The sequence below is a fragment of the Antrostomus carolinensis genome, unplaced genomic scaffold, assembly GCF_000700745.2.
Source record: "Antrostomus carolinensis isolate BGI_N321 unplaced genomic scaffold, ASM70074v2 scaffold47826, whole genome shotgun sequence".
Lineage (NCBI taxonomy): Eukaryota > Metazoa > Chordata > Aves > Caprimulgiformes > Caprimulgidae > Antrostomus > Antrostomus carolinensis.
In genome coordinates this window covers 24083-48800 of record NW_010320665.1, presented here as the reverse complement: position 1 = coordinate 48800, position 24718 = coordinate 24083, and the positions used below count along the sequence as shown (strand labels likewise).

General features: G+C 40.6%; 1 protein-coding gene across 1 annotated transcript; it reads left to right on the top strand.

Moving 5' to 3' along the window:
- ZNF521 (zinc finger protein 521) lies at window positions 1-24356 on the top strand. The gene is made up of 3 exons (XM_010169663.2): window positions 1-16; window positions 4061-7413; window positions 24255-24356. Exons 2-3 carry the CDS (start codon window positions 4501-4503, stop codon window positions 24345-24347), a joined length of 3006 nt encoding a protein of 1001 aa, XP_010167965.2. The 5' UTR covers window positions 1-16; window positions 4061-4500; the 3' UTR covers window positions 24348-24356.
- The last annotated feature ends 362 nt before the right edge of the window (window positions 24357-24718 follow it).

Here is a 24718-nt window from a genome sequence, read left to right as displayed (position 1 = left end):
GAGTCTGAAGTGACTGGTTCCAAAAATTAAAAATTTACATGGACATGTTAAGTGCATCACATTGAAACTCAGAATACTTGCCATAACACAAGAAAGGCATTTACAGTAAGTAGCACTTTGTGAATCTGAAGGAAAAAAAAAATGTTGATACAGGAAGTATATTCTGAAACTCCATAAACCCTCTGTCGAATATCTAGAGCCTTTCTGCTCTCAGATAGATGTGACCACATCTGGGAACTTGTATGTGTGTATCTGAATTTGGTCCAGAGTATTTTAAAACAGCTTGTTAAAACATTAAAAATCAGTATTTGTAGTGTTGACATAACTTGGGGGCTAGGTGTCTGCAGATTTATATACACATGGCTGTATGCAGAGTATCAGCAAACCATTCATATTTTCTGTGAGAGTGATCAGCAAAAAGGAGTTTGAAGTCCTTTACCATGACAGCGGGTCAAACTTTACCACCAACAGAGAGCTGGCTCTGTGTGAAGTGCCCCGGGGAAAGCGGGAGCAGAGTCCTCATCCAGCGGGGACCTTCTGTTTAACTCCTCTGCCACAGCTCAGCGTGCCCAGACCTGTGTGCCTAATGCCTGTGCACATGGAGTCTCCTCAGCGCATGGCAGCAAGTGGCGGATTGCTGCCATTTTGAAGGACATGCTCTTTGTGGTTGCATGTCAATTGTATGGGGCAGCATCTTTGTGGGGAAGAGTGGAGAGATGGCAGGACAGGCGGTGCCATCCCTCACGTCCTGCTGCAGCAGTAGTTACCCTCAGTCCAGGTTTCCCTCTTGATCGCTGTCCCCAGATCCGTTCCTAGACAGCCCCTAAGCTCACTGGGCGCCTTAGTCCATCACACACACTGTTCCAGTGTTCAGGTTGGAGTCTGCACAGCCAAAGTCACTGCAGTGAAATGTTTCCCCTGTTGCAGAAGTGAGCTTTCAAAAGTCCTTCTGCGGGTGGCTGTCGGCCGGCAGCCTCGGCTTTGGGAGTGCGTTGTGTGAGCACAGCCCAGGGGCCCTCCCAGAGCGCGGTGGCCGGCTGCCGGTGCCCCTTCCGCACCGCGCTGGGGGGAAGCCAAGGAAGTGTGTTGGCCTCATTGTTAGGCTCGTACTCAGGAAAATCCTGTTGTCCTCCGCCGTGCGCGGTGCAGAATTCCCCCTGCATTGCTGGTTCTTCTGTAGCTCTGAGAGACTGAGAGGTTTTCACGTTTCAAGTTAAAAGGACACAAGTTGGACTTTTAAGTGGTTTCCTCTTCTTTTTGCATGAAGAGATTTACTCTGCAGAATTATTATGGGCTCGGATTAAAAAATCCCACAGCAAAGTGACACACAGAACCATGTATATCTGCCGGCTGGAAAATAAGAACCGGCTCTGTGCTATGGTTGCACTATTCCCCCTCCACTTCCTTACCTTGTCTAAAAGCTAAAGGAGAGACCCCCAAAACAACCAAGGAGAATTGGGTGGGGGAAAGTGGCTGCCAGTGCTTATGCCGTGGTCACGCTCCGTGCTTGATCCCGACCCTGCTGCCAGCCCAACAGCCCACTGGGATCCAGGAGCTGGGGGGAATAGTTGTATAATAGGTAAAACCGAGCAGGCAGTGCCCACAAAAAGGAAGTGATTTACTACCATGTCAGTGATGGTACACTATTTGCAACACTTACTATATATTCCTCTAAACATTTATACAATAATATATCATTTCTGTGTAGGATATACATTTTAATACTAAATTTGGTTACAAAATATGTTGCCTAGACAGTCACAGACTATTTTTCTTCACTCCATTGCTTGACATAAATTCTTGTTTATCTGCTGGCAGTGGTTGTATGTCAGACATATATTTGATTTTTAAAGGACAAAAGGTTTTTCTACTTAAAAAGCCTGGCTGAAAATGTTAAATTAAAATAAAATTTTAAAATCTAGCAGAAATTAACATCTTTTTCTTTGAATAGTTGTTGCACTGTTTTGATCATTTCCAGTTGCACAGTCAAACCCAGCAATGTGAAAAGGCAGTACACAGATTTGCATCAAAAGTCGGCTGTGAATGTTGCAGTCATTAATATACTAACTTAAAAACTCACCTGGCTGGTATTATTTAGTGTGTTTGACAATGCATAACTTTGCTTCAGTACATTGGGAAGCATTTTATCAGGTAATAAAACTTTTGCTGGAAGGGGAGAATTTTTATTTTTCAAATTTAATCTTGAAAAAACAAACACCTTTGTTTGCAGTTCAAAGACATGGTACTTGGGCTAGGGTTTGGTTTTGTAATGTAAATATATACCATTAGTACAGATTCATACGTAGGTAAATGCAGATATATATTTGTGTGTGTCTTTGAAAAGTCTGTAATTTGTGAAGCCGTCCTCTTCAAGATATAAACAAGAGGATAAAAATCCGTGCAGTTTCCAACTTATCCTGAAAAGCATTGTGTCAATGGGCAGGCATCCAGGAATGGTGTTTGGTTGTTTTCTCAGAGTTCGATGGTTGCCATCTGGCATTGATAGTGAGATGGCGTTGTCATCGGTTTCTAGATGCAGGAAAGGAATGAATCCTCATCTGTTTCCTGTGGATAAGCAAGAGGTTGATATCTAGTAAAATCTTGTTACCTTAAAGAAAGCAGGCTTGGAATATGTTTACATAATATAGGCCAGCTCTAACTTTTATGTCGGTGTAGTAAATTTGAGAGTGTCCTGAAGATGTCAAGAAACTTACTACCTTGCAAGAATACCTTAAGAAAGATATTTTTCAAGATGTTTCTTCTGTCTTTTTCTGCACTATTACTGTAATAAATTTTACTTTTAAAAGGGAAAAAAAACCAAAAAACAAAAAACCAAGCATTGCCCCTGGAAAGGAATAAAAGGATTATTTGATGTAGAGTGGTCTTTCAAGCATTCTTTTAATATTTTTAAAGAAGTTTCAGATTAAGATAAGTGTGATCGTTATAGTGTTGTAGTCTATGTTTAAAACAAAATGTGCAAAAATTGTAGAGTAAATCTGTTGAAAAAAATAGTTAACACTTGCCTTGTCTAGAGTTGAGGTGGTATCATGGGTAACTATTGTAGTTTATTATCTGGCTAGCATTCCTGTTTTGTCTTTTCCTTGTTACTCATAAATCTTTCAGCTTTTACCATAATCATTTATCATTTTTCCTGTTGCCAGTTTTTTGCAAGTTGCTTTGTCTGTGATCACCTCACAGCCCAGGTTCTGCTGGTCTGAGGAAGTTCGGCTGGCTGAGGCCTTTGCAAAAAGGAAGAAATGGTGGGCAACCTCTTGAACTTAAAAAGGAAAAAAACTGCTGTTCACATCTGACCCTTTTGAAGCTTTCTCATTTTCCTTGGTCCTGGCTGTTGGTTTGTTAGTTTGTTTTGAACATTTAATGATCCAGCTGCCAGCTTTCAGTAACTGAATTGTATCGTTACTGCAGAAATCTGGTTGCACTTTATTAGAGAAAACATCACTGTTTATACTGTTGTCCTGTTCCTCCCCTGTAATTTTTCCTATTATTGTTTAGAATTAACACACAAGTCTCTCAGTAATAGCCTTTAAAAGATTTCTGTGTTCAAAATCAACTTCAAGGGAAAAAAAGCAACCGTGGCAAAGCAGGGGGAATCTTTTTATTAAACATTAGGCATGTGGGTTGACTGTATTAATTTTAAATCATTCTTGTAATATTTTCTCCTTTCCTTTGACTCTTCAGATGCTCACATAATATGCAAATCACTTTACAATGGATACAAAAGAAACATTAAATATATTAAAATCTGCATTTTAATAATGTGTCAATGTATAATACATATCCTGCAACTGAGAAAGAATGATAAAAAAGCAATAAAAGGTAATATAGGCACAGAACTATTTAATAACTTTTAATGTTTTACAGTCTGATAAAAATAAATGTGTTCTTGAAGCTGTTGGATACAGATGTAAGAAATATCCTAATCTGAGTTTAACGTCTTTTAGCTATTTAGGAGCAGCAGATCTGCGTTGTTCATATGCATTTGCTATCTCCTTTGAACTGTAGGGATTAAGTTTGTGGGCATGTTTCTTTTTCATTGTAGATGGAGTGGATGTTGAGGATGACCCCACTTGCTCATGGCCAGCATCATCACCTTCTAGCAAGGATCAGACTTCCCCAAGCCATGGAGAAGGTTGTGATTTTGGTGAAGAGGAAGGAGGCCCAGGGTTGCCCTATCCATGCCAGTTTTGTGACAAATCGTTCAGCCGCCTCAGCTACTTAAAGCACCACGAGCAAAGTCACAGCGACAAGCTCCCTTTCAAATGCACGTATTGCAGTCGCCTCTTCAAACACAAACGGAGCAGGGACCGCCACATAAAGCTTCATACAGGAGACAAGAAGTATCACTGCAGTGAGTGTGATGCAGCATTCTCAAGGAGTGATCATCTTAAAATTCACTTAAAGACTCATACGTCCAACAAGCCATATAAGTGTGCCATTTGTAGACGTGGATTCCTGTCTTCTAGTTCACTGCATGGTCATATGCAGGTTCACGAGAGGAACAAAGATGGCTCTCAGTCCGCTTCCCGGATGGAGGACTGGAAAATGAAAGACACTCAGAAATGCAGTCAGTGCGAAGAAGGCTTTGATTTTCCTGAAGATCTTCAGAAGCACATTGCAGAATGTCACCCCGAGTGTTCCCCTAATGAAGACCGATCTGCTCTTCAGTGTGTTTACTGTCATGAACTCTTTGTAGAGGAAACGTCTCTGGTGAATCACATGGAGCAGGCTCATAATGGTGAGAAGAAGAATTCATGCAGCATTTGCTCTGAGAACTTTCATACTGTGGAGGAGCTGTACAGCCACATGGACAGTCACCAGCAGCCAGAGTCGTGCAATCACAGCAACAGCCCGTCTTTGGTAACTGTGGGCTACACCTCAGTCTCTAGCACTACTCCGGATTCTAATCTCTCGGTGGATAGTTCAACAATGGTGGAAACGGCTCCCCCTATACCAAAAGGTCGTGGAAGGAAGCGGGCAGCTCAGCAAGTGCCAGATATCACTGGTCCTTCAAGTAAACAGGCAAAAGTTACCTATAGCTGTATTTATTGCAACAAACAGTTATTTTCCAGCCTTGCGGTTTTGCAGATACACCTGAAAACTATGCATTTGGATAAACCTGAACAAGCCCATATCTGTCAGTATTGTTTAGAGGTGTTGCCATCTCTCTACAATCTGAACGAACATCTTAAGCAAGTCCATGAAGCTCCGGACCCAGCGCTGATTGTTTCTACCATGCCTGCTATGGTGTACCAGTGCAACTTCTGCTCTGAAGTGTTCAATGACCTCAACACTCTTCAGGAACACATCCGATGTTCTCATGGATTTGCCAACCCTGCTGCTAAGGACAGTAATGCATTCTTTTGTCCCCATTGCTACATGGGATTTCTTACAGATTCTTCTCTGGAAGAGCATATTAGACAAGTCCATTGTGATCTTAGTGGTTCCCGTTTTGGTTCCCCTGTGCTTGGAACCCCAAAAGATCCAGTGGTGGAAGTATATTCTTGTTCTTACTGTACAAATTCTCCAATATTTAATAGTGTTCTTAAATTGAACAAGCATATCAAGGAGAACCATAAGAACATTCCTTTGGCACTGAATTACATCCACAATGGAAAAAAATCCAGAGCCATGAGTCCCTTATCTCCTGTAACCATTGAGCAGACCTCTTTAAAGATGATGCAGGCAGTTGGAGGTGCTCCTCCTCGTCCTGCAGGTGAATATATTTGTAATCAGTGTGGTGCTAAATATACTTCCTTGGACGGTTTTCAGACTCATTTAAAAACACATCTTGACACTGTCCTGCCAAAACTGACCTGCCCTCAGTGCAACAAGGAATTTCCGAATCAGGAGTCTCTGCTAAAGCATGTTACCATTCATTTCATGATCACCTCAACCTACTACATCTGTGAAAGCTGTGACAAGCAGTTCACTTCTGTGGATGACTTGCAGAAACACCTTCTGGACATGCATACATTTGTGTTCTTCCGCTGCACCTTATGCCAAGAGGTTTTTGACTCCAAAGTCTCCATTCAGCTACACTTGGCTGTGAAGCACAGCAATGAAAAGAAGGTATACAGATGTACGTCTTGCAACTGGGATTTCCGCAATGAGACTGACCTACAGCTTCATGTTAAACACAACCACCTGGAAAACCAAGGCAAAGTACACAAGTGCATCTTCTGTGGCGAGTCCTTTGGTACGGAGGTGGAGCTGCAGTGTCACATTACTACACACAGCAAGAAGTACAACTGCAAGTTCTGCAGCAAAGCTTTCCATGCAATCATCTTGCTGGAAAAGCACTTAAGGGAAAAACATTGTGTTTTTGAAACGAAAACTCCAAACTGTGGAACGAATGGGGCACCTGAGCAGGTTCAGAAAGAGGAAGTGGAACTCCAGACCTTGTTGACAAATAGCCAAGAGTCCCACAACAGCCACGATGGCAGTGAAGAAGATGTGGACACATCTGAGCCTATGTACGGCTGTGACATTTGTGGAGCAGCTTATACCATGGAGACTCTCCTGCAAAATCACCAGCTTCGAGACCACAACATCCGACCTGGAGAAAGTGCCATAGTGAAGAAAAAGGCTGAACTTATTAAAGGGAATTACAAGTGTAATGTGTGTTCTCGAACATTCTTCTCTGAAAATGGGCTCCGAGAACACATGCAGACACACTTGGGACCAGTGAAACATTACATGTGCCCAATCTGCGGCGAGCGGTTTCCGTCTCTTCTGACTCTTACTGAACATAAGGTCACACATAGTAAGAGCCTAGACACTGGGAACTGCAGGATTTGCAAGATGCCCCTCCAGAGTGAGGAGGAGTTTTTAGAGCATTGCCAAATGCACCCTGACTTGAGGAACTCCTTGACGGGGTTCCGCTGCGTGGTGTGCATGCAGACCGTGACCTCCACGCTGGAACTGAAAATCCACGGCACATTCCACATGCAGAAAACTGGGAACGGTTCTGCCGTGCAGTCCACAGGGCGTGCACAGCATGTCCAGAAACTGTACAAGTGTGCTTCTTGCCTGAAGGAATTCCGCTCAAAACAGGATTTAGTGAAACTTGACATCAACGGCCTGCCATATGGTCTGTGTGCTAGCTGTGTTAATCTCAGTAAAAGTGGTAGTCCAAGTGTCAACATCCCTTCAAGCAGTAACAGACAAGGCATGGGCCAAAATGAGAACTTGAGTTCCATTGAGAACAAAAGCAAGGCAGGGGGACTGAAGACTCGATGTTCTAGTTGCAATGTTAAATTTGAATCAGAAAGTGAACTCCAAAACCACATTCAGTCAATCCACAGAGAGCTTGTTCCAGACAGCAACAGTACACAGCTGAAAACACCACAAGTATCTCCAATGCCCAGAATCAGCCCCTCCCAAACTGAAGAGGTAACCCTTTTTTCTTTGCTCTTGACACCTTCCATCCTTTTGGAAAAAATCCCCCTTTTTTCAAGCTGTCTTGCCTCTTGTCATGAAATGCTTAGGCTGAACCATGTTACATTTCCATCTGTAGCCATTAGCTAGTAATGACTTGCTTCTTGATATGCCTTACATCTTGGATTGAATTGTGAGGAATAGGACTAATTCCAGTCTCCCTAGGATATTGTCTTCTGTATCACTGAGGAGACCTATCTTCATGCCAGCACAACTGAGATCTGGAATCTTATCCTTGCTCCCTTACGCATTGGAATCCCCAGCTAGGAGTTGTGCTTACGGCAGAGAGCATTAATGACAGAAGAGTAGAATACAGTGAGCCAAAATGCTGGCATAAGGCGTGGATTTTTAAAAAATATTTGTGAGCAACAAATTGAGGGGGTTTTTTGTAAACTGTGTTGTAGACATTCATTTTCCCCTCTTATAGCATGTTTTGATTAAGTAGAAGTGCAATGCTAGCCTAAGGTAAATAGGGAAATCAGTCTTCTGGAGGCACTTCCTTGTTGTGTTTTTCTTTCCATTCCTGATGAACAACATTTTGATGTCACTAAAACACCTACTGCCTGATGATTTAAATCTCATGCATACAGCATAACTTAGAAAGTAAATATCAAACTCCTGAAAGATCTCATCTGCTTCCTCAGTCACCAGTGACCAAGTAATAACACCTGTATACAGGGAGGTAGGGGGGTCATGTACTAAGGGAAGAGAATCTGTTTCGCTTTCAAAAATGTTATCAATAGAATGACTTAGAGTTAATATTTTAGGCATAATATATTGCATAATGACCCCTTACAGTTCAGGAAGCCTAAAAACACAGCACAAACATGCTAAGAAATAATAGCTTTTGCTTCAAGAAACCTTCTAGCCTGTAATGGTACAAGCTTGGTGCAACCCATTGCTGTGAATATGTATGGATACCCTGTGGCTAGGAAGCTGCTGCTCTTCCATCACCTGCCTCACTCCCTGTTTGTGAGCCCATCCGTTGATGAAGAAATCTCTCAGCATATCATCCAACAGTGTTGTGCAAACTGGAGGGCAGGAGGGAGGCAGAGAGGGAGGAGGGGAGATCTGTAAGGATATGTGGTCCCGGAGGTAAGTATTTGTGGAGCTACCGAGAACACAACTGGAGATAGTCTGGAGAAGACCACTAAGGTAGCACAGGGCCTGGAGTGCCATGAAGAGGGAAGTGGAGCTGGGAGGTGAGGGTGAAGTACCAGGCAGGATGCATCTGCCAGTGAAGGACCCTGTGCTTTCATGACTTCTGCATCTCCAATTTGTACATTGGGTGGTGGTGGGGGACACTTGCGGAATGGGATGTGGTGTGGAGTTTATGGAAGGAGCGGGCTGTTAGACTGAGAACCACAGCTCTAAGGAAAACCTTCTTTTCAAAGAAGAGGGAAAAGGAATGGCCCCCATTAGGGTGCAGTTCAGGCTGTTGATGGTCCTATAGTACTGCTACTGAGTGGGAACCACAGGATTACCGACTGCGTGTTTTTGATAGATTCAGAGTCATCCTAGTTTCTGTTTTTGTCATCTTTCCCTGAGTGACTACAAGAAATCTCTCTTCCCAGTCATGTTGGAAGCCAATTCCTGCTACCTCAAGCACAATCAGAATCACGTATGTTATGAGAGTTACCACGATAAAATGTTACCAACTTGTCTTTCTCTTGCTTGTAAACTAGACAAAGAGAGATTTGGAGGTCCTTTGTGGTGATATAAGGTCAGTTACCTTCAGTGTCATCAGTGACTTCTTCTTGTGCTTGGGTCAGGTATAATCAGAGTTCTTATGTCATCTGCTGATGGCCATCATGTTCCTCTTCTTACTCCTTGAGATTTTTCTCTTAGAAATGTATTTAAGAGGAAAAAGTCTTTTAAACTACAGCAAGATTTTTTAATAGTATTTGCCTGCTTTCAAATCACCATTTGCCTCCTGCCCCCATTCAGAGCATGTTAACTGATTTTTCAGTGTCTGTGGTTCTGTTCTCCAGATAAGTAACCTAGACTTTCAGATTCTTTTCTCATGGGAAGCACAAAGCTATCAAGTTTCTGATAGAGCATTAGTACTTCTGGATGTCATAAATGCGTGTTTGTAAAATCCTAAAAGATAATTTATTTTTCTAACAGATATTACTGGTTTCAAATTATAGTGATGCCAGCATTATAGCAATGAGAATCAAAATTGAAAGTGGTAATACACAAATGTTTAACACTATAGATTGGATGTCCAGGATGAAGGAAATGAAAACATAAGCATATAACACAAACAGTAAAAACAGATTTCTAAAATTTGTTATCAGTCAGTGGCTTTGCTACTCCACTGGAAGGATATTTCTTGAATTTAATGGGATGTTGAAGATGGCTACTTCAACATGCTATTTTGGGGAATTTTTCAACCAGTAAACTCCATAATATTAAGGAGTGAAGATTTCATTTGCATTATTGAGAGTCATGTGGTTTGAGGCTTCAGCCATTATATAAAGAAGATTTCATTCCAGAGGCAAGAAAAATATGGAGACTAGTTTTCAGACCATTAACAGTGCTCAATAGTCTTTGTTGCTCAGTAATACATGACTATGGTAAAAGTACTAGAAAATACTTAGATAGCACTAAAAAAGTCACTTCTGACTTCTTTGCCAAGTATTCTCATGGTTGAACTAGAAAACTTCCCTTTTTAGCCTCTACTCAATTGTGTGATAAGGTACAATTACTTTAACATGGTATAATGTCATCTACTGAGCTATCACCTGCTGAGCTCACCCTGCTTGCTTAAGTGAAAGATGTTGACTTGAATCATCTTCACTGAAAGTTACCTTTTGGTTGAATTGGGAAATGGTGGGCAGTACTCATCATAGAATCATAGAATGGTTTGGGTTGGAAGGGACCTTAAAGATCATCTAGTTCCGGCCCCCCTGCCATGAGAAGGGACACCTTCCACTAGACCAGGTTGCTCAAAGCCTCATCCAGCCTGGCCTTAAACACTTCCAGGGAGGGGGCATCCACAACTTCTCTGGGCAACCTGTTCCAGTGTCTCACCACACTCACCTTTCTTCTTAATATCTAATCTAAACCTACCCTCTTTCAGCTTAAAACCATTACCCCTTGTTCTGTCACTACCTGCCCTTGTAAAAAGTCTCTCCCCAGCCCTCCTGTAGGCCCCTTCAGTTACTTGGAAGGCTGCTATAAGATCTCCCCAGAGCCTTCTGTTCTCCAGGCTGACCAGCCCCAACTCTCTCAGCCTCTCTTCATAGGAGATGTGCTCCAGCAACAGTTACAACAACTCAAGGAACAGATCAGAACTCATTAAGTCACCATACTGCTCCATCTAGTACCTGTAAGCTATCAAACTCACTTAAACAGGCAGGTTGTGGATAGCTAGCTATTGAAAGGGCTCTGAAATTGGTGAATCTGTAATGTGTTCTTTGAACTTAAAGAGATGCTGAATTCAAGTTGAAGATTTCTTCTAAAGATCCTGAATTATTACAAGCACACTGTTAGGCTAGGTTAATAATCTTGGTGATAGTTAATATTTAAAAGTGAAGAACAAGGTCTGATATGGTAGTGAATTGAGAGCTAGACATCAGTCCTTTTTCTGTCACTCATTTGCTGTGTTGACTCAGACAAATCCTCTTGAACATCTCTGCTTCATTTTCCTTATTGAGAAAATAAGATTGATAGTTCCTGAAAAGTGTGTTTCCATGCTTAATTGTGATACATTTTTTGTAAAGCACTTGGAAGAGAAAAATCAGTGTTCTAAGAAAAACTGTGCAACCTTGCTTCTCTTGCTCTTCCTTAATGTGCTGTTATGCACCTAATGAGAGAACTCCTGACTCAGCAGAAGGTGTACCCTCACTTCTTGACCTTCATGACTTCTGTGCATGTGGAATCATACCAGCATAACTATACAATAATAATTATATTGTTAATTGCTTAGCTGACAAGGGAGGAAGGCATGGTCTCCAGCTTACACCAACAGTTTACTTGGTAATCCTGTCTTATGCTAGTGTATCTATATGTGCAACAAATCTTGGTTTGGGGTCCTGTTGGTACCTTCCAGAGTAGATGCTCAGCAAGCATAATTACTTCTGTAAGTAGCTTAAGTTATGTATCACTTTGTTCCATGAATGTGAAGCTCATGTGAATCCTGTATTACCTGTGGCAATGCAGACAGTCCTTCATTAATAATACAAGAACATTCTGGGTTTTCTGGTCCTGAGAAGAGAAGGAGCAGTGCAAGTACACTGCCAAATTACTGCAAGAATAAAGATGTTTATTTAGGTGTTGCAAAAGCCTTGCAGAAACTCACTATAGCAGAGAGTATCAAAAGTGCTGGACAAAGGAGAGAACTAGCAACTGTCACACCAGCTGAAGAACAGAATAAGTGTGAATCTGGGGCTGCTCTTCTGTCGTGTTGTGGTTGTGCAGAGATGTATGCCAGGATGGGCATGTCACAGCAGGGGACACTGGGCATATCACAGCACCATTCTGGAAGGAGCCATGAAAGGCTGACAAGGAGCTTGTGGAGATGGGGTCGCAAAATTCAGATGCTGCGGAGAGCTGGTGGCTCCTTGAAACTCAACTTATCTGTCCTCGGACAAGTCCAGAAATGGTACCAACCCAGGAGAAAGAATGGAGCTCAGGTAGGTGTACTGTTCTATCATTGCATTTTTTTCTTTTTATTCTTGAGCCCTGCATCTACCTTTCTTGTCTTACTGTTCCTCCCCCCTTCACAAATCACTGCCAGACTCACGAAGACAGAAAACAGGAGTTGCCTTTTGAAGTAGCTGGTTTGTTTCAACAGCACGCATTGGCAGTCAGAGGCAGAAAGAGAGAAAAGACTGCGAGCAACCCAGAAATGTTCCCAGACGCGCGCTTTTGGCAGGGCCAGCAATAGCATTTTAGCAACATAAATCACCGTGCTTTTAATTGAAAAAAAAAATGCACTGAAATCAATAGTCATGCATTTAATTGAAATACATAAGGAAATTAAAATAATCCTCCTCATCAGCCATCCAAGCTGATCATTCTGACTACAGGATTTTTATGAATAAGCATCTACACTTATAATGTAAACCTAAGAAGTAGTGTCTTGGGTTTCCTGTCAGTGAATCCAGGCCCAGAAAAATTATTTTCATGATGGAGTTTGGATTTGGGGACAGAAAAATGTAAAGAAGGTTTGTTGCTGGCACAAAGATTTGGCTTTGAAATAGTTTGTGGAACGAATCTATGGAAAACATATTTTCTGCTTCTGGAGTTTCAGAATAAGCTCACTAAAAATACTATTTTTGTCTTCTTGCATCATTTTGACATTGTTTTCAGGAAGGTATTGTTTCAGATGTGACCATATATATTTTTAGTAAGGGCTACCCTGTTTTTTCTTGCCACAGTAGGCCACCTTCACATTACACTGTGCTCTAATTTCTGGTAGTACCACTGCCATGGACTGGCTGACAAGGTACAGGTTTAGCATTTCTCTTCTCTTCTCTTTGTCTTTACACTTTCAGGAGAGAACTATCAGACAGAGTCCTCTCTGAATTTAACAAGGATGTTGTTATTTATTGCCCTCTTGCTGTAATTCCTACCAAAATTAAGCAGCAAACTTCCCACTTTCTCGCACCCACTGTGAATTCAGTCTGTCGAAAGAAGCCCATGTGTTGGCTGGGAGCTGCTGAACAGAAGCAAGAGGGATAACTGTAGTGAGTTTCCTTAGTTTCTTGTCCACTGATCACTAAAATCTAATACTGTTTGTCTGTCTTGTTATTTGCCAGAGGCTTCAGATGGGGAATTTGGAGAGGCACCTTCACACATGTGGAAAGCTTTGCATGAGAGGAAGAAAAGGATAATGTGTTCTCCAAAGCTTTCAAGAGCACCAAACCAAGATTTCCATGAAACAATGCAGTGGGGCAGAATGCCTACTTGAAGAAAGGCAGAAGAACTGGAGAGGGACACATAAATGTGGATTAAGACCTTAATCATCTCTAGAGAGGGCAAATGTAGATTCAACAAAGCTTTATGAGACAAAACATCCTGAGATATGTACTCCAACTTGTCAGCTTTGTAGCCCACTATCCTCATAGGGCTTTCCCTATACATGTTATCTGTGGGCCAAGTGACCAGGGTAACATACCATAATTTCAGTTCTGCACAGCCCCAGTGGAAAATCAGAACAGTTATGAGTATTTGCATTCTGACCTCAGAATTGGGTAGAAAAAATAAGAAATTTCCCCTAGTTTTCTGGCCTGGTTATCTTGAGGAACAAAACTTGGGAAATCATGACATGTCTTTTTGTCTGCTGTTTTGCATACCTCTGGAGAGTTCTCTCTTTTTCTCCTCTTACTTTTGGACTACTCTTGGCCAGTTTCAAGAAAAACTTCATAGATTAATAGGAATCTCAAAGCCTGTAAAATTTTTACAATGTTTGGGAAGAGAGGTGACCCAGCAGGTGATAGAATCCAGAGAAGAAAGAGGCCTTTAGAGATCCAAACTAGGAAGATGACTTTAACTGAAGTTCATTCCTTTTTTTTTATGCAAAAGTCAATCAATCACAAGAAATGAAGCTATAAGAAACCATGCTCTATTCTTTGTGGTGCTCATAGACTAACTTTTTAAGTGACTGTAAATATTTTGAGAAGTGTTTTTTATCACTGCTCAATAAAGTTGTTATATGTGATGTGTGTATTATTTGTGTCATACATCAAACATAACGCCTGAATTTGTTACTCTGTCATCAGGGAAATAAAATCAGTTAACCATTAATTTAAAACGGATGTGTAGCCCCAGTACTGCTTGTTTCATGAACTTGTACAAAAAGAACACAAATGAGCCACCCGATATGTAGCATCTTGTTAGAGTCCTCTTCTTTGACCTGCCATAGCTCTGTGATGGCTGGTAATTTGTCTTATGCCTGATTGTTCAAAACCCTTAGATACTTCTTCCTCCTGCCAAACCCATCTTTCATTTATTCCATTTACCGCATTGTATATACAATTTATTGTATAAGATACAACCTGTAGATATGATAGCAGAAATGTATCTCCTGCTAACATCTGTCCTCACCATGGGACATTTCAGGACAAGAGGCAGTGGGCACATACCAAAACACAGGAGGTTCCCTCTAAACATGAGGAAACACTTTTACTGTGAGGGTGGCTGAGCACTTGCACAGGTTGCCCTGAGAGGTCAAGTATCCTTTGAGATATTCACAAGCCATCTGGACATTGTCTTGGGCAGCTGGCTTTAGGTGGCCCTGCTTGACCAGCCCTGCTCTGGCTGGACCAGAGACCTCTCTGGTTGAACCCCAGAGATCAACCTTAACCATTCTGTGAATCTATGGTTTCCACCATACTTTCAGCCTACCTACCAAGTATACGGTGATGGTATCCTGTTCTTACTTGCTGGTTAAACTTTTGTTGCTAGTATATGGCTTCATAAGTCAGGGAACAAAGGGGTGGGACCTCTCCTGATACTGAGCATCTCACTACAGTTCTACCAATAATGATGTGGAAATCTGGGAAAAAAAGCTGCTGCCCACAGTTTTTATTACATGCCTGAATTCCTCAGGATGAAAGTCTCACAGGCATACATTGATCATTTGTAAGACCTATGAAGGGCCTCTGAGGAGTGACTTAAAAATACAGCCACTTACAGCCACTTAAGAGTTGCTTGCTGCTTGTGTACTCAAAAACAAGGTGGAAGGTAGGAGAGAAGGAGGCTATTTGTCCCCTTCAATTATGCTTCCACAATTTTGGTATCCTGCATGGGATGGACTTCCTCTGTTTCTTACCTCTTATCCAGATTCAACATTCTATGCTAAAGGCACACCTCATGGCCTTCCGTATCTGGAAGGCCACCTCTTCCTCTCTGCATTTTCCGATACGAAATGGGGTGGTTCCCCAGCAAAGAATGATCTGAGACTCCAAGCTTCCAGATTTCCTTTCATACTTGTTTTCCCACTGCTTCAACAGTCCTCCCTTTACTCTCTGCTCTGATGGCTGGAACAGGTTCAGTGCCAAACCCTAGGAATACAAAAACCTTGCAACCATTGCTGACAGTGGCCAACTTGCAATTAATCCTGTTCTGCTGCTTCATGCTTCTTTTGTAGACCTAGGCAGGGAATGCCTGTATCACCTAATGATTTTCCTGAACTATCTGTCTTAATCATAAATCCTTAGTTTTTCCTGCTTCACAGCTGGTAGTCCATGTGATGGTGGTTGGAGTCCTGCAAACTTAGAAGTATGACATTCTGCTTCTGAAACAAATTCTACAATCTCGTTTTTTCTGATAGGGAAATGGTAAACTGCAGCTCCATGCAAAAAGAATTGAGCTTGTTACAGGATGTACCTAAGAGGAACTGCTGGAATTTTAAAAAGTAATGTGAATGTAAAAGATTATGAAATGGGACAGAGGGAATTCTGGGAAGTTCCTTTAGTTCCCTTAGAGAAAAGCAAGTATGTCTTCACAGGAAAAACGGCTAGACACAAATCATTGTGGGTAGCGTTGAAGACTGGCTTAGCGGAGTGCTTGTGTCGCTGGTACACCACTTCCTTGGGCAGCTTTGCTGCCCCAGGAGAGGTTTTTCAACTGGGCACGCAGTCAAGCATCATTGCAATGTCAGCAGCTGTGTGCCACCTCAGATGCTACCAGTGTATTTGTTAACATTGATGTGGCCTAAGAGTGTCCATACAGGGTAGTACTATAATTACAGCAGTATGATTGTAGAACTCTGTTCATGGCATATTTCATAGTGTAGGCAGGACTTTGTAAAACCCCAGTCTTGCCAGTGTTATGTGAATCCTTCATTTGTGAAGTCCCATTGACTTCCCCAAGTGCAGAGCTAATTGCATGAGAAGGATCTAAGGGGTTTAATCCTTCTCCTGATACTTCAATGAAAATTAATTTCTTATATATTATGTATGAGTAATATATTTCTGTTTGTACATTAATATTAATGTTGCATATTTTTGAGCACAAGTTCTATTCTGTAGGATTGAATTAGCTTGGTAAGTAATAGCCCAGAATTCTGCAGGAATAAAGGTTGAGTTGCAAGTGGACAATTAAGGGCAGGGGGATGGTCCTGAATCTCACTTTGGAAAGTGAAATCAATCAGCATTAATTTTCTGTAGTATGGGAGAAAAGTGATTTTACTGTTTAAATTAAACAAAATAAGGTATATAAAAAGCCTGCAATTTTGCCTTTCTGTTAAAATCTAGAGAGCTTTTACAAAATTTGTGATGGAGAAAGGAGACAAAAGAGTATTCTCTTGTGCGTACTTGCAAACTATTAATTTTATTGGGCTACATCTGTTGCTGATTGTTGGTGAAGAAAGTAGTGGCTTTATTGAATGACAGTCTGTCTCAGTATGCCTTTTTTAAAACAAAAGGAAAAAAGCAACTTTAAAAAGAAAAAAGTCTTATCAGCTTACTCAGAATATCAGCTTTCTGTGTCTCAGACCTTCTCTACTGCCTGTGCTTTGGTGCCACATCATCTGTAAAATTATCAGCGCAGTCTTGATTGTACTTTCTCCTTAATGTCCATAGCCATGCAGCTGCTCTGATACTGAGATGCTGAATGTTAGGATGCCTCTTGATGGGTTAGCAGCTCTCTGGCTTCAGAGGATCTCAGGTTGGCACCCTTCTTTGATTTAAGTGCAATGTGAGGAGACAGAAAGAGGTGGGGATGCTGACAGAAAGTTCAGTTGCTGACACAGTCAGCCTTAGATGCCTGAGCACTGCTCAGCACATACGCTTGCAGTGCTCACAGACTCAGCCTCACCCAGGATCAGGCCCTAGGATAGAAAGACAGAAAGAGGTATATTTGGTTTTCAGATCCCAAATCAAATTCATGGTACTTAAAGCTGTTTGTACTCATAAACTATGTAAACCTGATATGAAGTAATTGAGAGAAAATAAATATACAGCCACATGCTACCAGGTTTTAGAGTCACTTTTCTGAGAGGTACCTCACTTCGTGTGCTGGTTTTGGCTGGGATAGAAAATTAACTCTCCCCCAACCAAAACCAGCACACTTCAGTACTGAGTTTCAAAGACACAGGGTTAAAGGATTAGAGAGCTCGAAGGGAAAAGATGCAATTTTTAAATGTTGCAAGATGTGGTTCTTTCTGTTAGGAGATGTGAGACATTGCAAACTAATGCACTTCATCAGGCAGGGGAAGGAAAGGTGTGTAACTGAGAGACACTGAAGACAGATGTGATTAAATGCAGAATCCAGAATGTAAAGGTGAAAGACAAGACTTAGAGTAGAGAAGGAAGGACTGCTAGAATGAACATTTGTATTTCTGCCTTAATGTATTTTGTGTATTAAAGCAATAAGTAACCATAATGAAATAAATTAGAAAAAATAACATTTTTCCCCATTTTTCGTTTTGCTTACGTTATGGGATTCATTGTATTCTTTCTCTAGGCATGTGCACTCAGACCCCGTTATACTTAAGACTCTGCTGAACAGAAGCAGAACAGAAAAATCCTCATAAAATCACTGTGAACATGTTTTTAAAAGCAATCAGGAAATACTAATTAAAGGATGTTGTATGAGCAATGAGAAGACTTAGCAATTAGTCAGTTCAGAAAAAATGCAAGATGACAGTGCCCCATAAGCAAGATAAATAGCTAACTATGCAGTGAAACTGGCTGACATATGCTTAGTTCTTTTAGAGCTTAAGGTTGACAAAATAAGCATCCAGGAAGATAGAAAAGAAATCCTCAATTAAGGTAGTGTCAAAAATAATCTGAGCTATGATGAAAAATGGCTAAATGGACAAATAGGCTGGAACCATGGTTGATCTTGTGCCTCATGCCAGGCCAAGCACACTGCAAACGCTTAATAAAATAACGATGTAAAAAATCAGCTGGCAGCACTAGGAGTTAGCACTGGCAAGTTGCTGTCATTAGTGTGCAAGTTTTAACTTGGTTTTGCATATGATTCATTGAAAGCTATTCACTTTCCCTTGTTGGGTTAACTTTCTGTTGGTTTAACAGGTTGAATTAGCTCCACCCTGGATTTAATGTGGGGGAAACTGTCTGGGAGAGGGGAATTAGAAGATGTGGGAGGTGTGGCATCTCTCTTTTGGTGGCAGCAGGTTGTCTTAGCTGTATCATTGATCCATGCCCTTGGTCTGTGCTGAAACTGAGTGGAAGAAGCCTTGAAAGTCCCCTTTACTGGTGTGACAAGGGTAAAGAGCGTACATAGTTGTAAACAGGAGATTATTGTTAGGTTAACAGGTACACGTCAAAGCCATTTTTGGTTGTGTGTGCAAGAGAGGTGTGAAAGGAGTATAGAATAAACCAGGGATGCCTGCCTGCAAACCTGTACACAAAGGAGTGAATGTAGACATGGTGCATTAGAAGCTATAAGACGTATTTCTTGTTACTTCTCATATAGGAAACAAGTATACAGTTAAAAGGGGGATGCGGGAGATCTAGAAGTGGTATATGTAATCAAGGAAACCAATACTGTTGAAAAAACGCTTTGTTGTGGAGATTGTGGTGTATCATCCCCATGGAGAAGAATGAAGCATGGATTAGGTATAATATAATGGAATGTAGTGTACAAAAAATGATTTACAAACCCAGAAAAATATCCATCCCAAAATTCTCAGAGAAAGGAGCTGAAGATGAAAGGAAACATTAAGCAGATAAATTTACAGTCTTTTAAGAGGTATCAACAGCCTGGGAAAAGGCTACTGAACAGACATTTAACACGGGATGTAGGGATTATGCATAAAATTACTGGTTTGTGAGCTTGATTTAAACAGTGAAGAACATCAGAGAAAGGCTAATCGAAGACATGATAGAAAAACATCTAGAAAGTTTGGAGTTAGTGAAGGATAGAGGACAAAGATTCACAAAGGGAGGATCATGCTTAAAATTTTCAATAAAGAGTATTTTGAGAGAGTAGCCACAAATGCTGACAGAGAAGCCTATAAACATGATTTACCAGGATTTTAGCGGAGGTTTTGAAATGGTATAGCACAAAAGACTGATCTGTTGGGTAAGTAAGTATGGCATAGGGAGAGATACTTTGTTTGATTAAAAAAGAAAAGAAACACTAACTTGGGTATGGAAAGCATAGGAGTCTTGTGAATTAAAGCAAGTTAGGTTTGAAGGGTGTGAATAATAGAAAGCCTTAAGAATCATTATTTGCACCAATTTTGTTGAATTTATGCAGCATATCAGTAGTCTGGAAGAAAGAATAAGTAGCAAGGTGATGAAATTCATTGATAATACAAAACTGGGGAAATGTCAGAACAAAATAGGCAGATGATAAAATTCTGAATGACTTCGACAAGGAGGTGGAGCATGGGCAGATAAAGTAGTACAAGCAGATCATTTTCAAGTAATATAATGAGTCTAGGGAATAGAAAAAGAAGAATGTATGGATCCCTCAGATAGTCACAGGACACAGAAGGCTACATAGAAGGATCTTCTACGTATTTCTGAAGCACTTCTGAGTAGAAATGTAAATCCTTTATTAGTTGTTTTACTTTGTTTATAAAAGTAAATAAAATTCTAGACACAGAACTGAAGTACCAATTGAAAGACCATATTTTTGGGCCATTTATAAAAGGAGCAATGCTTCCTTTGACATGACATGGACACCTTGGGCACCTTTATAGGAAGGAAATTCTGAAAACTGCAAAGTGACAAGTGAGGATCAGGATAATAATTAAAGGTCTAGGTGACATTAATTATTCAAAAGGTTAGAGAGACACATGCGTATGCTCTGCATGGATTGAAGGCCCGATCCAAAGCTCATTAAATGTAGTCAGAGAAGCTTTGCATGCCAGAAGGCTTTAAATTGGTTCTGAAACCAGCAATGCAAACGAACAGGAATGCGTGAGGCAACCAGATTGCCCAGTGCTCTTGTGAGACACCTAGGCCAAGCATTTCTCTTCTATGACAATTTTGAGTGGCCCCAGGGATGACTTGGGCCTCAGATTTATACTCAGCATGTAGGAAACAAATTGGCATTTAGGTTCTTGACAGGAGGGGGTTTAGCGAAGGGTTGTGGGCTTGTTTATTTAAGAGTTTTTACGAAAAGATGAGGCCACAATAATAGAAGAAATAAAAGGAAAAACTTCAACCACTTTCTTAATCCCATCTGATAATGTATGTGTTGCTCTCCTCTGGAACAAATCTTGGGAAGTTTTGCAACAAGGCACAGTTTAGAGCACGGTACAGCTTCTCCAGATACCATACTGGTCCTGTCCAAGTCCATATGGAAATGGACTGGTAAGGGTCTTCTGTGGCCCACCTTTGCTGCTATGAAATTACTCTAACAAGAAATGTGCATCCACTTCTTTTTGTGTTTGTAGAGGAGAATGAGAATGTTGTCACGTTTCTGTCTCTGGCAGGAGGCTGACAGGTGTCCTCTGGCAAATGCAGTGGTGGCAGGTTAGGGTGTGAGTGCCCCCTGCTTTCTCAAGGTGTGCAGCTGATGCGCCCTGGGCTGTGAGCTGGAGCAGCAAGGCCTGGGTGCCTGCACTGTCCTGTTGACTCCCAGTAGGCACAGGTGACTGGGACAGAGGGGCAGGGAGCTCCTTGCTGCAAACAGCTCTAGCAAGGCAAAGCAAGGATGGCTGTCACAGCCCTGTGCTTCTTTCTCTGCAGCCATCTTGTATCGCTAAGGGCTGGAGACACTCAAGAGAGATTCCGATGCCTCCTTGAGTCACAACCAAATTTTTCTTCTGTGCTGTGCTACGCAAGTGCTGCAAGGCTTCTTCCCTGGCTATTCAGGCAAGGGACTTATTTCTGTCTTATTTGCCCAAGTTTCCCCTTTGTGGGAACACAGAGTGAGGAGGGGCTGAGTATCCCTCTGGATCTCACCCCAGTAGGAACTGGGAACCAGCCAGGAAGCACATCACAACCCAGGAACTCCAGTTATGAGTCTTGTGGTTCTGACAAAGCTTGTGAGACTAAGATGTAACTCAAGTGAAAAAGGACTTCCTTAGAATGTGAAACATATGGAAATAAGTATGTGGGTTTTGTTCAACGTGGTGTGAAAATGACTGGGTTTGATCACTTTGAAAATCTAAGAGTAAATGGAATTTACTGAGTTTGCTTTTAAAATAAAAGCTTAACCATGCACGAGTTTAGACACTTTGAGATGACTGTGTGTTGTGCTAATAAAAGTTGATGTCAACATTTTAGAATATGTTTGGAAACAAAAAAGAACTAGCGTTTGATCAAGCAGCAGTCACAAAAACATTCTTCCCTTCATGATAAAAAGAAAACCTCTGTATGTGATTCTGCAAATATGTCAGATCATTTTGAAGAGGCTAGTAAGTGGTAGTAAATTATTATTTTTGTTGTTGTCAAATGAGTTTATTTTTGGCATTAGACTTCAAAAAAACCTCAACCTTTGTATATGTTGTCACTGTGTACATCAGTCATAATTTTGCCAACAATTCTTGGCATGCAGTCTGCGTTACTGTGCTAACAAGAGAAAAGACCAGCCATTAAGTTTATGTTTCTTTGTTTTTGAACAAAGTCACATATCAGGAATAATGCTAGGGGTATGCTAATAAACAATATATACTGCCAGTCATCAGGGAGTAAGAAATATTTTCTAACTAGTTCTAAAGGGAAACGATGTTTTTAAAAAAGGGAGAGTGATTGTTATTTATGCAATATTGTTGTTCTATATGTCAGCATCAAAAAGCATCTTGTAAAGAGCTTAGCATAATAAATCTTTGATCGTGACTGTCATTATTTAGTGGTCTCTGATAGATCTAGATGTAGTGCAGTGAGGTTAAATTTACCAACTTATAAGAGAAATTCTTAGACTGAATCTGAATTTCTACCAAAGTTACCAGTCACAACAACAACAAAGACAAAAAGTGTTGTATCTTTTAAAACAGCAGGCTTTACAAATTCTAACTGTAAAACTAAGTCAAAGCAGATTTGTTTTCTGGGTGCCCATTGATTTTGTTTGTCTACATAAGGATTTAACTTGGTTACATTTCAGAAAACTAAAGTTGATTTAAATGAAAAACAGCAAAAAAGGCTTATGACTGTTTCCACCAAGAAGTGATGCAACACATTTTTTATTGTCATCAAGAAATTAAAATAGCCTCTGTGTATGAGAAGCAATGGGAGATTTGTAAAGAGGAGTCCACAGGAACACTTAATTTCAGAGTTGATTTTGATTAATCACTAATTTTTCAGTTAGCTTGGTAAGACAAAATGAAATATGTTTTTAAAGTCTTTATGTCTTCAAGCCTTTATGTCTTAAAGTCTTCAAGTCCACTTGAAAGTGGAAAGAATACTTAGTGGATGGGCACTTTATTTGTCTGGGACAGCCCATCTAAATTTAGATGCTGATAACAAATCCAACAAGCCTTTAATAATGTTTAGCGTGAGGGAAAAATCCCCTTTCTTTAAATATAATCAATAATACCAGCTGCATAACACTCTTCAGAAGTTAAACATATGCAAGACAGGCTGTATTTTTGATGCATATTATCCAGTGAACCCTACTTCCCCAACTAGTATATATGGAATCTGCAATTTACTACATCTATGCCAGCTTTTTGTAACTTTACATTCTTTAAAAAATATATGTTTGGGTTTTTTTTTTTTTTCCTTTTTGCTGATGTAGGCAAGATCTGTGTACAGTCTGTGGCTGTACAGAAAGATACGTGTCTCTTGAGTTACTGCCTTAATGTGGCAGTTCAGGGCTTACCTTGCCTTCAGTGCATCTTCAAAACAACAGTTGAGCTCTCCAGGACTTTTACCTTAGGACTTGAGTCCTTGATACTACAATTGTGCGGTTGAATAATTTTATGAATCTGACTTGTCTCGTTAGGTGCCTGGATAACTGCAGATTTTAAGTCTTGTGATGAAAAACCAAAATCTTACTTTTGCATATTCTCTTAGTTTTCACTTTTAAAGCAGTACTTTTCAGTATCAAATCTCTGGCCAACTCAGGTCAAGAAAAATAATAAGAGAAAATACAATCACAATCTTAGGATGTTGAAATTTCTTGGACAAGTGGTGTACCTTGTAGAAAGTGAAAGCAGATCTCTTCTGAAAGCCACCAAGACACAAATGAAGAACTTTTCCTGTGCACCAAAGACAGCAGAGTAATGCATTTCCTTGTTTATAATGAAATTTGATCTACTTACAGCATGATTTTTAAGTAAGTCAGACCCAATCTAATGCGGCCAGACGGATTGCTCTCTGGCTGGTTTCCAGCTAGTTTCCTGTTTTAGTACAGGCTTGCCAATAGATATTGAAGCAACCACCCGGATACAGTAACTGTTTGTGCAGACTAGGAGGGATTTTTCCCTCCTTTAAAGATGGCAACCTGATGGACCACTTAGAATGGTGCAGAGGAGATTCTGCAGCCCAGTTCAGAATGAGGGAGAAGCAGATTTCTGATTTCTGTGTTCTGTTCCTGGCTTCTCCTCAGTTCTGTAGTGGGCCTAATACATTGGTACAAAAGGAAGGATTCACATTGATTTCAGTGTTGTTTGGATCACATCCCACCTATCCTCATTGCACGTTGCCTTCCATGAATATAAAGCTGGTGTTATAGCAATACTAGTCTGCCCACGGAGTTAGGAAGTTGAGAAAAAAGCAATCTCTACAGAGTTTCAGGAAACTCAGATAAAGAGTACAGAACTGCAGAGTCTTATTTTTTAATATTAATAATTAAGCCTTAATGAAAACACTGCTGGAGAGCTTTAAATGACCACTTTGATTTCAAGTATTTTGAGCTGTAATGAAATGGTTCCAATTGTATGTTTCAGTAAATTTTATCTACCCTTGTTTCTTTAGAAGAAGACCTACCAGTGCATCAAATGTCAGATGGTTTTCTACAATGAATGGGATATCCAAGTTCATGTTGCAAACCACATGATTGGTAAGTGAAGCACTAAAAATTCTCAGACAGATAGCCATTTCTCTCACTCATGATCATCATTACCTCTAAAATTAAACAGAGTTAAGGAGAAATTAATTGTGCATCCATCAATGATTAACCTAGGCATGATTGATTTTTTTATTCATATTATTAGACTTGATAAAGCATTAGCATATTTTATTTTCTGCAAGGGCTAGTTTAGACTTCTGCAGAGAATTATATATCCACTGCCAGTCAAAACACAGGTGATTAGCAAATTAAACTTCTAATCATTTTTGCATTATTGAAAACAAACTAACAGGAATGGTTAATGAACTGGATGTTAGCTTTCCGTAGAGTTTTAGACAGGTTTTAATTTCAGAAGTTATTATGGTAATGA

Bases quoted from the DNA above. Each gene is read 5' to 3' on its own strand.
- ZNF521 (XM_010169663.2), top strand. From the start codon at position 4,501: ATGCAGGTTCACGAGAGGAACAAAGATGGCTCTCAGTCCGCTTCCCGG. The intron at 7,414-24,254 runs GTAACCCTTTTT...TTGTTTCTTTAG, and splicing joins GCCCCTCCCAAACTGAAGAG to AAGAAGACCTACCAGTGCAT.